This window comes from Phycodurus eques, chromosome 20, assembly GCF_024500275.1.
Source record: "Phycodurus eques isolate BA_2022a chromosome 20, UOR_Pequ_1.1, whole genome shotgun sequence".
Classification (NCBI taxonomy): Eukaryota; Metazoa; Chordata; class Actinopteri; order Syngnathiformes; family Syngnathidae; genus Phycodurus; species Phycodurus eques.
The window spans coordinates 3,454,783-3,472,396 of NC_084544.1; the positions used below are offsets into that span (position 1 = coordinate 3,454,783).

General features: G+C 46.6%; 1 protein-coding gene across 1 annotated transcript; it reads right to left on the minus strand.

The window, feature by feature from the left end:
* Positions 1 to 2,915: 2,915 nt before the first annotated feature.
* dbpa (D site albumin promoter binding protein a) lies at positions 2,916 to 16,108 on the minus strand. Its single transcript, XM_061665188.1, has 6 exons — positions 16,022 to 16,108; positions 14,399 to 15,230; positions 12,510 to 12,772; positions 11,599 to 11,779; positions 6,456 to 6,718; positions 2,916 to 5,583 (listed from the first exon to the last, which is right to left on the minus strand). Exons 2-6 carry the CDS (start codon positions 14,592 to 14,594, stop codon positions 5,368 to 5,370), a joined length of 1,119 nt encoding a protein of 372 aa, XP_061521172.1. The 5' UTR covers positions 14,595 to 15,230; positions 16,022 to 16,108; the 3' UTR covers positions 2,916 to 5,367.
* Between the last annotated feature and the right edge of the window lie 1,506 nt (positions 16,109 to 17,614).

Here is a 17,614-nt window from a genome sequence, read left to right on the forward strand (position 1 = left end):
AATGAAGCGACAGCGATGTCGCCCCGCGGCAGACGTGATGATTGAGCGGACGTCCGGCGAGACGAAAGCGCATCGGGATGGTGAATTAAACATGAAGGTAAACACGGGGCTCGCGCTGGATGCGTCCGCCGGGCACGCTGAAGAAGGAAGAACGCCGATTTTCCTGGATGTGAATTTTGGACGCGGCCCGCTGCATCAGCCTATTTTGGCCCACCTCCGGCACTAAAAGCTCTGACATAATAAAAAGGGTTATTACCTGACAGACGTTGCGCTAAGGTGGCTTTCGTTTTTAACTGCAATATGGGATTATGCAGAACCACTTGGAAGTCACTCCTGAAAACATCAAAGAAGAAAAGGCACAAACAGTGGAATGCAAAGAGGGTTGTGGGGACAGGGGGGGATGTGTCGCCAGTAGGGGGCGTTCATGGTCCCCAAAAAGCAGGTTGAAATGTTTTGAGTTTTGTGTTGGTGGCAGCGGTTCGTTTGAGGCCAATGAGGCTCCGATTAGTGTAATGGGACAGATTGTAATGGAATGGTCGCGCTGCATCGCCGGAAAAATGAGAGGAATTCCAGGCGAATAAAGACGTGGTTAAGGGAGGGGCCGACCTACACGCTTCGCCACGCCGCCATCTTTGTTGAATTGGAAAGTGATGTCATCAACGTGGGACCTTAAACTAACGAGCATGTTTCGGCGGTTTTCAGCCAGCTGACCCACGGCGCCGTCTTCAGTCGTTACGGCGGCGCCTCGGTCGTACGTCCTCGTTTTGCCCGGCGAGGCAGGAGGACATCGGCCACATCGACGCTGACACATTTCCGCTCCGTTGAGCCGCCGCGCTGTGATCGTTCGACGCTCCTGGGCCGCGGCGCTCGCCCGGCCGCCTCGGCTCCGTCGTCAGGCGCCTCCTGGCGGGGCTCGTAAATCATGATTAGCGTTTACGTGGAAGACGTTCATTAGCGGTACTTGGAGCACAGCTGCTGTGACACCGCCGCCACCTGAGGAGGGAAATCAGGATAGCGTGACAGCACTTTTAGAAAGAAAGAAAGAAAGAAAGAAAGAAAGGAATAAAAGAACCTCTGTGTGCGTCCTGCAGTGCATTGTGGGAAAACAAACGCTCTCCATCCCCCTCAACCGGCTCCACAATTCCATGTTGAAGTGAGTTGAGGAGCTTCACGATGCGCTTTGCCGCCATCTTGCGGCATCTGTTGGCAATTATAAACCTATTAATGGGGGGCATCAATTACTTTCGGATTTTTGTTATTCACGGCAAGGCTTGGTCCCAAATCCGGGCATGTAAAAGTGTTCCAATAATTTGCCCACAAAAACCAGACTGAAAAAGGACTATAATTGCCTATATTAATATTTTAAACACAAAATATTCACCAAATTATGATCGCATAATATTACTCAAACTCATTCCTCTTAAATTAAGAGACACCCGCATGGGAGTGCAAGTCCCTTGCATATTATTTGATTCGGAAAGTGTCTGTGTGTGCGCGGGTGTATGTACATGGGTTTGTGTGTGTGTGTGTGTGTGTGTGTGCGCGAGTGTGTGTGCCCAACAAGCCTGCAGCGCGAGCACTCATCTTTTAAGCGCTTCGTCTGCGCCTCACACTCCAAGTTGACGTGAGAGGAAAAGTTGAGCCGACAAAAGATGAAATTTAAATGCTCGCCAGCCCGCCGGCGCCCGCGTCTGCTTTTGAACACTGGCTCAACCCTGCGTGTGCGTGCGTGTGCGTGCGCGTGTGTTAAATGGCTTGGAAATAGCGGCGCGTGAGGCCGAGAGCTCGTTTACCCGCTAAAAGTAAACGTGGAACTAGAAAATAGAAACTCTCCTCAGGCCGCGGGGGCGTCGCTCGTGGAGGGCTAATGACGGGGTGGCGACGATTCGCAAAGAGCACTCTGGGTAATAAAGACGGCTGCGATCTTCCAGTTTTTTCAAGTCAGCGTCGTGGGGACCATTTGTGGTCAAGTTTCATTTAGACAGCAATAGTGCTTTGCAGCCACCTCGTGGCATCTTGGTATCAGGGAACTAAGCTGACTTGAGTTGAGGAGTTTCACTTCGACAAAGGTAGTGCTTTGCTGCCATCTCGTGGCGTTTTGGTGTCAACGAACTATGCTGAAATGAGTCGAGGAAGTTTGCTTTGACCAAATACAGTGCTTTGCCGCCATCTTGTGTCAACTTGGAGTACAGCAACTTTGTTGAGGTCAGACAAGGAGTTTGATTTAGACAAAATTAGTTTTTTTGCTGCCATCTTGCTGCATCATGGTGTCAAGGAACTATGTTGAGGTGAGTTGAGGAGTTTCACTTCGACAACAGTCATGCTTTGCGGCCATCTTGTGGCATCTATGGGCACTAGTTATCAGTCTTTTTAGGGGGGAGACATTTCACACGCAGGTAGGTGACATCAGGGGGCGCTCAAGGTCGAGGAGGACAACTCAGTGAGTCAAAATAGACGATGCGGCACATGCGCACACAGACACACACAGCATCAACACAAACGTGCACGTGTGAATTTTGACCTGGTTTATGCATTCACTTGCATCGATTTCTAAAAAATCTTTTATGATGATGGAATCCGCACGGTGCCTGCCGCGTGAGTTGTTCACGGCGGCCACCAGAGGGTGCTGCCGCTGCCCCAACTCGCATGACGCACCAGAGACGGAGAAGTCAAGGAAATTTCGAAAACCTTGAGCGGTTTGTGGTTGTCACGGCAACAGAGTCAGAAGGAACTCATCGAGTTTGACACTGCCACTCGGCGAGTGTCAAACCAACCTATAGTACAAAATCTGACCAAATTCCAATCAAGAATTCGGCATGTGTAAGTTTTTGTGGAGAATCATATTAAAATCTCGTGACTGTTTTGAATAGTTGTGTGTTACAAAAAAAATTCACAGCAAGAAAGAAAACCTCAAATGGTGGAAAGGAGAACGTTTTATTGTCGTCACAAGAAAAAAAAGGTGGCGGCGCATGGAGTTGTAGTTCTCAAGAGTCACCAGTAGGGAACGTGGCCATCCACAAAGTTGTGAGAGGAAAACAAGGAGGCTGTGATTATCGTCGCCATGGTTACCTGCCAGGAGGCCACCATTTGCACCATGCGGAACACATCCAATATAGAAAAACTTCCGGAAAGTCTCAAACAACTGGGACCGAATTTCAAAATCCCCAAAAAAGAAAAGTCGTTCGCACACACACACATGGCTTCCCCGCCGCCGTCCGAGCATGAAAACGCTCCGGAACCTTCCTAACTCAAAGTCCCAAGTTGTTGTTTGTGTACTAAATATATTCCACCTACAAAAGTGGACAACCATGTTGGAAGTGCAGCACCCAGAATGTACTTGGGCTCCATGGAATTCAAGTGAATTGAGGGAATAAAAGGAAGTGGAAGAAGAAAAAACATCAAGCACAATACAAGCTGAGAACATTTTTCAACTTTTTTTTTTTTTTTTTTTTTACCTTTCAGGCTTCATTTGGTTTTTGGTCTCCCCATAAAAAAACAAAAAACAAAAAAGAAACACTCGAGTGAGCGTGTGTGGTGAAGATGATCCCAGCTGATTTGTGGCTAAATAAAGCAATCGTCAATCAACCAATCAAAAGACAGATCCGACAACAATTCCCACCTTGCGATGTCAACAAGCCACAAAATTTGCAAGCAAATGTTCCATTTCTTTTTTTTTTTTGCTTAGAATTTTTCTAAATATGTTTATTTAATAACTCAGACAAAAATACCTGAGAAAAATGACGCAAAAAAAAGGATTTGTTTTTCCTCTGTAATATATTCATTTATGTATATTACAACTAGAATCACATTTCAAGCATATATCATATACACATACTGTTTATATATATATATATATATATATATATATATATATAGTGAGAGTAGAAGAGTACAGTATTAGTAGGGAGCATCCATCATGGCTGGAAAGGTTTGAAGGTAGGAGGTATAGACGTGTAAATCTAGATACGCTTTCATCGATACACAAAGAGAAGATCGACTCAAACACAAACAAAGGATTAATAGGCAGTTCAAAATGTGTGTGGGTGTGCGAGTGTGTGTGTGTCAGGTGAAGGCCCGTTTCAGATCAGCAACATCGAAGTCCAAAACAACAACAATGACGTGTATGCGAGTGTGTGTTTGTATCTGTGCGTGTGTAAATATCTATAGTGCGCGCGTGTGTGCGTGTGTGCGCGCATGTATAGTATGTTTGTGTGTGTTTCTGAGTGTTGTGCTCGCACGTGTACAATTGTACACAGGAATAGTAAAATGCAAAGGTGCCGATCAAAAGTGTCGGCCGTGCACTGCGTCTGTTACCGTGGCGACCTGCGAGCCAATCAGACACGGCGAAAGAAATCGCTCATAAAAGAAAAGAAGAAAAGAAAAACACAACGAGCGTCTGATCCCCGAACTCCTTCTCACCTCTCGCAATGGTTACTAAGCCCCGCCTCTTGCACCGTATGAAATCCCTGATTGGACGAGATACATTCTGTTCCGCCTCCACCGGCTAGATTCTTTGACGTCGGGTGACCGGTTGCCGCCTGGCGTAGAAAATCGAGAAAAGTCCTGCTGGCCTGCTCGTAGAAAAATAGACATCCATCTCCCGGCCGCCGCCCGCCACGCTTCCTGTCTTTCCGCTTGAAAAATAGACTTTGACATGTAGAAAAGAACGCGACCAAGCATTAAAGCGACGACTCGGACGTGAGCGGCCGCGTGGCGTGGGCCGCATGCCGTTGCCGTACATCGTGGGCACATAGCGTAGACTGTCGCATAGAAAAGAACACGAAGCGAGCGGACGCGGTATGTCAGACGTGTGTGGAAAATCCAGATCAGGGACTGGTAAAGTGGGAGTGCGCTATGGCGCCATGGCCGCATAGCGTTGCCATGTAATGTTGCCGCATAGTGTGGCCGCATAGCGCTACCGAACATTGCCACATAGCATTGCCGCATAGCTTTGCCCTACAACGTTGTCATATAGTTTTGCGTCATTGCGTTGTAGCATAGCGTTGCAACGTAGTGTATGCGCGTAGCATTCTCACAAACGTAGCCCCAGTGTCGGCCCATAGCGTTGGCGCATAGCAACTTCCACTAAAGTGCTGCTGTTGTTAAATTGAATGGTTGCCGCTTGAAAAATAGACTTTGCCATGTAGGGGAAAAAAAACACGACGTGATCGGACGCCGTACGTGGGATGTGTGGGAATTACGCGGTGGACAGTTCGAGCGAGCTACGGTGACACGTTAAAAAACGCGCAGCGCGGCGTAGCGTTTTCCTCCTGCGGTTGTCGGACTTCCACTAAAGTGCTGCTGTTGTTAGGGTTGACTGGTTGCCGTCCGTCCTCCTCCTCCGCCGCCTCCTCGCGGGCGTCCCGCTCACAGGTCACCGTGCCGACTCTCGTACTTGTTGATGATGTTCCGGCAGCGTCCGAGCTCCTTGCGCATGTCGGCCACCTCCAGGCGCAGCGCGGCGTTCTCGCGCTCGAGGAAGGCGGCGCGCACCGAAATCTGGTTCTCCTTCAGGCGGCGGGCGTCACGCGAGCGCTTGGCCGCTTCGTTGTTCTTGACGCGCCGGCTCCAGTACTTCTCATCCTGGGGGGGGTTGCGGTATGTGTGTGTGTGGGGGGGGGGAAGGAAGTGGGAGGGAGACACACAGGGGCGAAGTGGGAGGGGGAACGGCATGAGGGTCAGTTATGTGATGAGGGGGGGGAGCGGGGAGGAGGCAAAAAACTCAGAAGGTGCTAATGCTAATGTTTTTCTAGCTATCAATCTGTCATTCGACCGTCCAACTGTATTATATATTAGTGCTTGGACTCGCCGTCTAAATCCCAAGTCGCAATTCGCACTGACAGTAACAAAGAACTAGCGACTCATAATGGAGTCGTTTGTCCTTGTGCTTTTCCGAAATAAAGACGACAAATGAAAACTCCAATTCGATTATTTGAAAACCATCTGTCGCGCCCTGGTTGCTGTTTTTTTGGGGTCACAGATTTTGTCACAACACTAGAAAGAGAGTACACTGATGCCGTTTAGCAACAAGAAGCAAGCAAGCATCAAGCAAAAAGATATTGCCAAAACGCTTCTTTTCAGCTTACACTGGCTTACTTTTTACCAGGATCCCTTGCAGCATCGTGGCCGTGGTCTATTTTGCCCCGTCTCTGTGCCGTAAAATGCATAAATCCATGCTGGCTGGCTGCCAACATCTGCCTCTATTAAGCCAGTTAGTTAGCATAGCGGCTCGTTAGCGGTAGCTGGCTAGCTATCACCAATCATCTGCCATGACGTACTGAATGAATCTGGCATAACTTTATCCAGTACAACTGCCGTGGTTGCAGACTGCCACGAACATCCATGAAGCTCCTCATGTATGTCTTTCTGTCATCCTTCCACTGATCTATCTATGTACCAGCCAGGACACACGTCATGCATCTTAGCGTTGCAAAGGATTGTGGGAGTTGTAGTACCTTCTGCTCAATGGGCACGAGCATCTTGCGCGCCTTCTTGATCATGGGCTGCGGTTTGAGCTCCTCGTCACTGAAGCAGTGCCTCCGCGGGTCGAACGCCTCCTGGCCCGGGACGCTGGACAGAGCCACGTCCGCCGGGTCGGGGTCAAAGTTGACCTGGATGTCACCGTTGCCGTTGGCCGTCGCCGCCGCCGTGGACGCCCCGGCCGGGACGGAGGGGCCGCTGGAGGAGGGGGACGCGTCCTGGCCCACCACCTGACCACCTGGAAGGGCACCGCGAGAGGGCGTGAGTCACCTGACTTTACACTCCCTACCACTGGGGGTAGCCAGTCACACTATGGCTGCATATCCTTTGTGTATTGATTTATTGTATTATATTTTTCGGTCGCTTTGCACTTTTTTCACTTTTTACCACCAGGTGTCGCCAGAATCACACTGGGACTCCTTTTTAAAATGTATTTATTTGTAATTTTATGCATAATTAATTCATATATTGACTAATTTTATTTTAGATGTTTTGTTTTTTTATTTACATTGTGGGTTTGCCTTTCTCACTATATGTAGTACAGAAAGATGGACAGACAGATGGAAAGATGAACAGATGAAAGAGAGCGAGAAAGAGAGAGAGCGCGAATGATTTATTTTCCACCAATGGGTGTCGCCAGAGTCACACTATAGCTTCCTCTTTGAGTCGTAGCATTTATTTTATAGCACCAATTGGATTTATTCTATATTATCAATGGCTTTACTTATAATTTCATTGATATTGTTGGACTTGATTTTCTTTTTCTCATGATATGATGTTTTCACTTCACTTCCTACCACTTTGTGGCCACAAACTCAGGGCGAGGGGGCGTTTGTATTGAACTTTGAAAATTGGAAATCCATGCAGAATGTGCACATTTTCGACATGTTACCAGCAGGGGGAAATCATGAGGAGATTTGATCACGTGTCGAGTGCGACACACGCGCGACGGGAACGCAGGTGTCGTTTCGGAGGCGCCGCACCTGTGTCAAATGTTCGGAATTAAGACCATCGTTAAACAAACGCAGCAAACAACAACACCGACACCCCCGTTCTGGTTGGGAATCGATGTTTCCAGGGCAACCGTGAGCCTGCTGTTGATGCGACTGCTTTGAAGGCCTCCACCTGTGTGTGCGTGTGTGCGTGCGCACACGTTTCACAGCAATCCGCACGTGCACGCCGGCCTCTTCATCCGCCTCCGCACACTTGCCGCTCCATCTGTTTGTCTGTGCATCATCCTCATCATCGTCACCCTCTTCATCTTCATCATCCTCGCATCTGGTCCTAGCTCATCCTGACTAAGTCGAATCTTACAGTTTGCCTGTTTGCCGGAGTACCTACAGAAACCCCACGCAAGCATGTGGAGATTTTTTTTTTCTTTTTATTTCCATTTCTTTTTTCAAACGTTTTCATTTTTCGTTTTGTTTTTGTCTTTTGGGGCGGGGGGGGGGGGGGGCAACCCCGAAAATGCATATTGGTGCACGAGAGGAAGCGCAAGCGTCAACTGAGATAATTCGCTTGCACAAGTGTGCAGACCTGCTCATAACTGGCATGTGGCTATGTTGAGAATGAATACATCACATCTGATTTGAAAGCAAAAACAAAAAAACATAAAAAATGAAATAAAATCAGGAAAAGCCTACTAGAACAACGGACGTTTTTTGGGGGCTAATCAGAGGCACTTTAAATGGTGGCAGGTGAGTGGTGACTTCCATTTAACATGAGTTTGAATGAGAACATCCCCAGTTCTTAGAGGGTGTGTACACTTGTGCAACCACATTATCTCAAAATAAACCGATTTTCACTTCCACTATAAAAGAGTTCTTTTTTTTTTTCAATTGAGTTGTACAGGTTATAGGTCACATTTATCGTGGTCTCATTTGTTTTTTTAATGACAAAAAAAAAACTGGCATTTGAACAGGGGTGTGTAGACTTTTTATAGGCACTGTAAAAGTAAGGTGGGTGTTTACAGTTGCTATCATTGGATGATTTACCATTTTGGGAAACTATTTTGTGCCAATTCATCAAAATAGGACAGTGAAAAATAATAATTTTTACGTTTTACTTTTGTACTTGAAAAGTACATTTCAGAGTCTTTGACGTAAGCATTTTTACTTTTCCACTTTTTTACTCGAAACGTACACACTTTTAAAATGTTACTTAATTCATTGATATTTCATATTTCTTTCAACAAGAAAACGACATTTCAGAGTCTGTGCTTTTTTGATGTTTACTTTTTTGTCTGTATTTCTTCTTGGGTACAAAGTGTGAGTGCTTTTGCCCCCCTATGACCCGCGCGCGCACACGCAGGTGACACGCCCAGCAGTGCGCTCCTGTCAACACAGCGAGTCGAAGTTATGTCGTCAGCGCGTGGACACGCGAGTGTTCCCTCCTTCATCCCTCTCTCGCTTCCTCCCCTCGCACGACCTCGCCGCACATTTTGCCCGTGCGCGTGTAAACGAGCTGAGTGACATCACCGCGCGCGCCCCTGACACGTATGACATGTGACGGGTGACGTGCCGCGGCTTTAGAGGTCAATCAGAGGTGAGCTAGTGCACCATTAAAAAAATTAATGAATTAATGAATTAACAAGTAATAATACAAGTATTAAAAGAAACACTAATGATATAACGATATGCGTGTCGCTCATTCAATAATTGGTTAAGCGATTTATCGTAAATCAAATAAATATTAGTCAAATACATTTTACAGACACATTTTGACAGAACTGCTTAGTTAATTGTTATTCAAGTAAGTATAAATAATACAGCAAAGAAGGGCAATGAATTATTTTCTTATTAAAAGTAATCATTTTTAGTTTTACATTTTTAAACGTATCTCATGATTTACATTTTTTTATTATTCATTTATCCCATTAAATAAGTGGTTAATTGTAAAGGAAATAGTCTTACACATACTTTTTAAAATTAAATAAGTGGTTAATTAATTATAATTAGCTATTATAAAAAATAAGGATGAATTATTTCATCATTAGACTCTTTTTAAGAAATTATTTTACATTCGTAAATGTCTCTGTATTTTTACTTTTTTATGAGATACGTTTCTCCCAAATGGTCACAATAAATTCACCACATGCAAACATATTTGACATATTTACCTCCTTCTTCCATAATTCTTGGCTGATTTAAACCATTGCAACATCAAAAACGTTCAGCTCATTCAGGAAATGGATCCCTTTAGTATCCCACTCTTGCCACGACTAAACTTACCCATGTACCTCTGCCATTTAATTTCTGCCTTTGTTCAGTCACACGCTCAACATTTGTCCCTTTGCGTTTCATTCCGCAGCATTTCAATCGGGCAGCATTCTACTTGCCATTACATTCTGATTCGGAAATGGAGTGCATTTGGAGCCCATGCAGGTCATGTGACCAGCGCACCCGTGCGAGGAGAAGCTGGCTTGCCTCTTTTCCTCCCCCCCCCCCACCAACCGCCCGTCCCCTCGCGGGCTCCCTGCAGCGGCACGTGACGTGGCGCCGGCACATGGCCCGAGCGTGTGAGGCGGGCGGAGAGCACACATTTCAAAACATGCAACGCCAACTCGCTCTCCTCGCCTTCCTCTCTTCACAGTGAGGCTGCGTTAACTCTTGCCTCGCCCGCCGCTACTCGACGCCGAGTCATCATCCCCGCTTCCCTGACGGAGGTAACACCAGCAGGCTATGTTGGACTCAAACCACTTAAAGGCCGGTACGCGCGTGAAGACGATCGGGCAGTTTTTGTCCCGATTTTGCACCTCACCCACCGTGGACGTCAAACGCCAAACGCTTTTGTATCATAAGATTATCCTATAAGATGATATTGTTGTCTGAGGTGTGTTAAGAGTGGATTTGTCCCGACTTCACGGGTGATATGCTCTAGTCCCGACCAATCCGCGATTAAAAAAATTCAATCAACGTATATTTTAACAACAGCGTTCAGCCAAACCATACCATTTCGTCTAATGATTTTTATTTTATCTGCCACTGAGCCCACACATGAAGATGAAAAAAAAAAAGGTTTGGTCGTATTGTGTGTGGTGTGCTTCGATAATCTCAACACATAAAACCACACGCGCCCTCGGTCCAAACCCGTACGAAACAAATCCACTTTTAACGCAGCTCAGACCTAAGGATCAACTTATCGGATAATCTTACGAGACATAAGATTGTCTGGTGTTTGGCGTCCTTGGTTGGGAAAGGGGCAAAAATTGGTACAAAACAGCCCCATTGTCTTTATGTGTGTTAACAAAAGTCCACTAGCTTAGTGCTAACATATAATGTAAAATGCCATAGACTGGCTAGCGAACATTAGCATAGGGTCATTCTAAACCTTCAAACAACTGCTTGTCATTCGAGTCTTCCAACCGGGAAAGTCAACGCTGAACATGCATGACACATCATCATCATCATCATCATCATCATCATCATCATCATCATCATCCTAATCATTGGAAACAAGGTTTTAGGCCATCTTTTATCCTTTATAGGGCTATCTATCTATCTATCTATCTAATTCTCTCTCTCTCGCCATAGTAACACTTCAGCAAGCGAGCGCTGCTTTCACCGCGGGGACTTCTGGCTCGGTGCTTCATATTGCGTTCCGTCACGTGTTCACAGTGCACGCGCACGCACACACACACACACACACACACACACACACATACTTGTGTATTCTCTGAGTCAGACTGCAGTCCCGTTTCTATTTCTCTGCTTTGTGTGATGCACACTCAACCAATCTTAACCTCAGAATACATAAACGTACACAGCATTGTACATGATGTTGTACACGATTTCTCATACAAGGTTGGACAGAATATTGTCGAAAATGTTATAATATGCAATAGTGTACACATAGTGCGCACAATGCTGTATACAGTGTTGTGTACAATGGCTTTCGACACATCAGGGTGGGACAAGTGAGTGTCGGGTATTAACTTCGCACATTAGTCAGGGCTTTACGCTGTCCGCTTACGCACGACCTATGTTACACTTTGACCGGTACTCAGACAGCAGCCCCACCTGACCCACTGTCCTGTACCGTCCTGTGCTATACGATCCTGTACCGTCCCTGTGATCGATGAGCTGTTCCGCAATGTTGACTTCGTAGCAAGTCACTCACCGTGTAGACACTCGGGTCCTCCCATCATCCCTTGCTGCTGAGGCGGCGGGGGTTGGACGGTTTCCAGTCCCAGCAGGGAGGACGAGGAGGACGAGGAGGACACGGAGGAAGAGGACGAGCACGGCGAAGGAGAGCTGGGTGGGCACTGCGAGCTCTGATTGGGCACCGCCGACTGGGAGCTCTGATGAGACACAAAACAAAAACGGGTTTGCTGTTATCTGCTGTTTGCTCTTGTTTGCACACAAATTCTTTGCAGGGGTTTTGGCACTCAGTAGCCACTCCCAACACAATCTGCTAGCACTGGATGGAACACGACCCCTGTCCTGTCCTGCCCTCTCTCATCCATTCCTGATCCGTCATTTTGTTTCCAGTCCTGTCTTATTCCACCCATCCTGACCTTTCTCGTCCTGTCCTGCCCCTACAAGACCTACCCTTTCTCATCCTGTCCTGTCCATCCCATCCTTTGACATTCTGTCCTTCCTTGTCCCGACCTTTCCTTTCTTGTCCTTCCCCGTCTCGTACCATCCTGTCCTGCCCATCCCTGTCTCACCCATTCCTGATCCATCCTGCCCTGACTCATCTTGTACCATTCTTTTGTTTCCTGTCCTGTGCAGTGTCATCCTCCCCTTTGACATTCTGCCTTGTCCCAACCTTTCCTGTGCCGCCATTACCTTCCCCATCTTGTCCTGTCCTGTCCCATTCTTTCCTGTCCAATCCTGTCCTTTCGCATACATCCTTCCCTGTCCCCTCCTTTCCTGTCCCAGCCTGTCTCGTCCAGCCCAGTACCACCACGTCCTGCCCCATCTTGTCTCAATCCTGTCGTGTCCTTTCTCATCGCATTCCATCCCACCCTGTCTTGTCCTGTCCCATTCTGCCCTGTCTTGAAGTATTTCCCGCTTCCTGTTTCCTACCTGCGAGGGGATCTGCGCGCTAGCCGAGCTGGGCCCGTTTCCGTGCATGCCCATTCCGTTTTCGGTCAGGAACTCCTCCAGGTCCATGTACTGCAGCTGGAACAGGCCGCCGTCACAGGGCAGCGTCCGCTCCCACAGCAGCGGGCCCAGGAAGGCCGACTGGGAATTGGGCCTCAGGGCGCCGGAGCCCGGGGCGCCGGGCCCGCCGGTACCGCCGGCCAATCCCAACGAGTCTTCATCCGAGTCCAAAGGTTTATCTTTATCTGATCAGGAGGAAAGATTGTCACTGGTTACCATTGTCAATTGTTTGTCTATGAGTGCCTTGACATTGCCTTGCAACCCTGTGGTATAGACCCCGGAAACTGAAAATCATTTTTCGGTGTCGTTGTAATGTATCATGGGATATTGCTTTGCTCGTCATGGTCATTGTTGAATACTTTTCAAGATGTGTTGTGACATACGTAGCATGTAGCACGTGGCAGTGTGACTACATTCAAATCGCATGTCCCTGCCAACTCGCTGCAGACACAACGGAAAGACCTACGATAAGCATATAGACGCTAGATCTAGATCTAGATTCTAGATTTAGCCTCAGCACGGATCGTACGCTGACCCTTGAATCGTGTGGCAATAACGCAACGCTAAGTAAGCGCGTGCGTCCAGCAGCTGGGAGCGCCGACATAGAGCGCAGGCAGGAAATCGGAAAGGATTAAATGTGGCAAACGCACGGGAGAGATTACGGCTTCGGCGGCGCAGGCCTCCGTAATCTCGCCTTCTTCATCGCCGTCAAGCGCGCCAGCCAATGTTGGCACGTGTAGACAAACGACAGATTGGTTGCCGCTGTGCTGCCGTTTCAATATCAATAATCCCAAACAAATCCGGCAGCGTCAATCAAAAGTGAAGGACGAGGAGTCATCGTAACAAAAACGTCGACGTCAGCGACAACTCGATGACCGTGCGTGGTCGACATGTCACACACACACACACACACACACATCGGCGCTCGTGTTGCATTCAAGGCCACTGAGGCGATTAGGATTCATATTCATATTTACTTATTGGTCGCGATTCGCCGTGATGAATGCGTTTGACTTTGTGTGCCGAGCAGGAAGTGTGCAAATGTGAGCTTGTTCATGCAAATTAGAGCTCGGACACGTGTCAAGCCGAGCGTGACGAAAGAGAGCGGGGAGAGGAAGAGGACGATGAGGAGGAAGAAGAGGAAGAGGAGAGGGGGTGTGTTTACAATGGTGTGTGTGTGTGTACATTTGTGTTTGTATGTACATTTGTGTTTGTGTGTTTGTCTGCGTGTACAATTGTGTGTCTGTGTACAGTTGTGTGTTTGGGTGCGTGTATTTTTGTGTTTGCGTACATTTGTGTGGACATTTTTATTTGCGTGTACATTTGTGTTTGTGTGCGCGTACAATTGTGTTCACGTGTACATTTGTGCGTGTGTGTTTGCGTACATTTGTCCATGTGTGTACATTTGTGTTTGTGTCCAATTTTGTTTGTGTGTACGTTTGAATGTGTGTGTGTGTAATTTTGTGTTTTTGTACATTTTTTGTGTGCACATTTCTTTTCGTGTGTACATTTGTGTTGTGTATAATTTATGCATGTGGACATTTGTCTGTGTATGTAGTGTGTACGTTTTTGTACATGCGTGTGCATGTGTGTGTGTCTGTGTGTGTGTGTGTGTGTGTGTGTGTACCGGTAGCCAGACAGTTATAGTTCCCATATCGACACACAATGGACTGATTGCCACACACACACACACACACGCACACAGTGCGTCTAACGTTCCACTTCCCAACTATGTAACTGTTGTTTTTTACTGATACTGGCCCTTTAAGAGTAACGGCGACACACGTGCACGAGCACACAAACACGCTCACCTTTCATCTCGCAGCAGTCTTTGGTGCCTCGCTGGTCGGCCTTGATTGGCAGCTGGAGGAGGGACTTGAGGTTGGTCATCGACGTGAGGTGCCCGCCCGGGGGGCCACTCGAGGCCGGGGCGGGGGCCCCGAAATGGGGGCTGGCCCCTGCCGCGGGAAGATCCGGCGGCAGGAGCTGAGCGAGAGGTCTGGACATAACTTCCGAAAGTGCGTGTGTGTGGGGGGGGCGAGGGGGGTTGAGATGGGGGGGGGGGGCAGGGGGCGACCTGTCCAAAATCAAAATAATCCAATTAGCGCGCCGTCAAAACGATGCGCGCGCACGTCGAAAGAAGAGGAAGAAGAAGAAGAAGCGTTCTTCTTATCTCCAAAACGGCCCCATGGTTGCTAAACCCGCCCCCCCCCCCCCGACCCCCACCCCCCCGGGTACTCCCCGACCCTCCGTCGCTGCTCTCCCCGCCGAGCGTGCGCTGGATCCCCGGGGTGCGCGGCCACTCAAGCGCCCCTCCGCCCGGTGGGCATCGACGCCTCCTCGTGCACGTGAGAGTGGGGCGAAAAGATTGGCAAAAGTGCCCCCCACCCCCCCAAAAAACAAAAAAAAAAGGGGAAAAAAAGACAGAAAGCGTAAAAATGTGTGACCATAAAGACGACACAAATAAAAAGAAAAACAACACGCGAGAGTGAGCGAGATGGATGGATGCTGCTCACAGCTCAAATGCGCGCTCTCTCTTTCTCTCTCTCTCTCTCCTGTCAGCTGGAACCAACACGAGCCGCTCCTGTGACGTCACAGCTCACGGGGTAGGACTGGTTTGAATACGACGGCCACGCCCCCTCGCTGCGTTCAGTGTGCAAGAAAAGATGGGAAAGAGCAAAGAGCAAATGTAAATCATGAAATTTAAAAAAACGACAATGAATTATTATTGAAATTTACTTACATAAATTTTACATGCTTTTTAGTCATTCATTTTTTAATAATTTCTAAAATGATTTATTTTAAATCATATCAAAACTTGTAAAACAATTTTACATTTACAAGTACCATTATTGTGTTTATTTTATTAAATAATAGGGTTATAAATTATTGCATAGTAAAAAAAAAAAAAAACAGCAAATATTTTGTTTTTAATTTGGCGAAAGCCTTTTGTCCCACATGAGGGAAAGGCAACACAAGATTTCCGGAAGCCGCTCGAGTAGAAGGCCACGCCCCCATGTGGAAGCCCTTCCGTGATTAGTTGTAATACACCACGCCCCCCCGTTGAAAAATAAAAAATCCAAATTCACATTTTCACATACACTCATACACACTAAAAAACACGCAATTTACACACATTAATGTACATAGACACACGATTTACACGAACACACGATCATGTACACACACGTCTTCATACACATTACCACACACACATACCCACTTATGTACTTATAAGTCACACAAACACACAGATGCACAAATTCTCCACACACACATGTACACGCGAATACACGTACTCACTCATGCGTGCATACACACATCACACACACTTAGCTATACACGAACATGTCACACATGCTCACGTACACACGCGCACATAAACACACTACCCGGTCCACACACAACGTGAGAGGACAGAAGGGAAAACACACGTTTGTTACGTCACAGTGCGCGCAAACAAACGCTGCCGCCATGTCGGCGCGCTTCCGTCCACTTGGATAGCAACGACGCGCGTTCACATGCGAGGGGGAGAAGAAGAAGAAGGCGCCGCGCGCACCCGCGACTCGTCCCCGCTGTTCTCCCGCCAAGTGTCAGCGATGGGAGCGAGCACGTGTCGGCAGCACGCCTTCGCGCTGATTGGCTGAATGTAGGTCACTCCCGGAGTCTCTGACGGCCTCCCCATTGGAGGAAAATAGGTCACAGGCCCCGCCCAATGTGTTCCCCATGCTACGGCCACGTGACCGGCAGGGAGCCTGCGTGCGAGGAAGCGACGAAACGTGAAAAAAAAAAAAAAACAGCTAAACGACAACATTGAAGTAGCTGTATGCAACATTCACTTAAATGTGAAATTAAGAAGGCACACTTTTATTGTCAACATTTCCAATCTTTATGTTAAATATCAGGACGGCACTTTAGGCCTAGTGGTTGGCAAGTCTGCATCGCAGGTGAGATGTTCTGGGTTCGACTCTTAACTCAGGTGGATGTTTCCTACCACATTCCCAAAACATGTTAGCTTCATTCAAGACCCAAAAAATTGTACACAGGTTCTTGATAAATAAAAATGTTTGGCTTCCTAGCTAACCTTGATTTTATACTTTCACCTAAAAAGAATCCTTAGCCTTAATTAAAATAGAAATGACTTTTATATATTTTTCTCATTTTTAAATTTGCATTTGCATACTGAATGCAATTAGTATCAATCTATTCAATATATAGCAACTGAATTCGTACTGATCTCTATATTTTGTATACTACATTTGAGTGTATGTGTTACAGTTCTCACGTCACGTGCTCTAGTATTGTTTTGACAATTTTTTTTTTTTTTTTTTAACGTGCCAGCTGCTGCACTGCATTCTGGGAACGTCCAACAATTCTTGGAAGGACCCAGAAGTTGTCGATGAGGATGCAACCAGCTGACGTCACTTGACAGGATTGTGCGAGTGGTAGTACGAGGACAAAATAGTCGCGCACGCAGCATTTCATTTCAAATCAGGAGGAAATCTTACTAAAATGGCGCCATCTGGTGGCCAATATTTGCCATTGTAGCATTTTGACCTGTTAAATGAAAACATTTCCATTCATAATCTTATGACTATAAAGACTTTTTTAAAACATGGTTGGGACAATTTGGGGGCCAAAAGATAACTTTTGATCTTTCAAATGGAGAGTTTGTTCGGCATACAAGAAAAATGTATAATGTTCAATAAAAGGATACTCATTTTTTATTTCTATGTATAAATCATTAGTTGGCCCTTTTAGAAAAATGTTTTAGTTTTCTAATTTTTTTTATCATGTATTTATTATAAGTATCTTAATACTTAACTACAATAAACCCTTGAGACCGACTGAAGAAGTGTAAAACTAAAAGTCACTCGTTTGCATTTGACTATTATAATCAATTTAATTAGAATTAACAAAATATTTACTAAATATCAAACGTATATGTAAAATACGATTTTCTCAAGATTTTATTTACAGTAAATTGATCGACCAATTATTTAATCAAACGCACATGAATACATTTT

Bases quoted from the DNA above. Each gene is read 5' to 3' on its own strand.
- dbpa (XM_061665188.1), bottom strand. From the start codon at position 14,594: ATGTCCAGACCTCTCGCTCAGCTCCTGCCGCCGGATCTTCCCGCGGCA. The intron at 12,773-14,398 runs GTGAGCGTGTTT...CCTCCTGATCAG, and splicing joins AGACTGCTGCGAGATGAAAG to ATAAAGATAAACCTTTGGAC. The intron at 5,584-6,455 runs GTACTACAACTC...AACCCCCCCCAG, and splicing joins TCGTGCCCATTGAGCAGAAG to GATGAGAAGTACTGGAGCCG.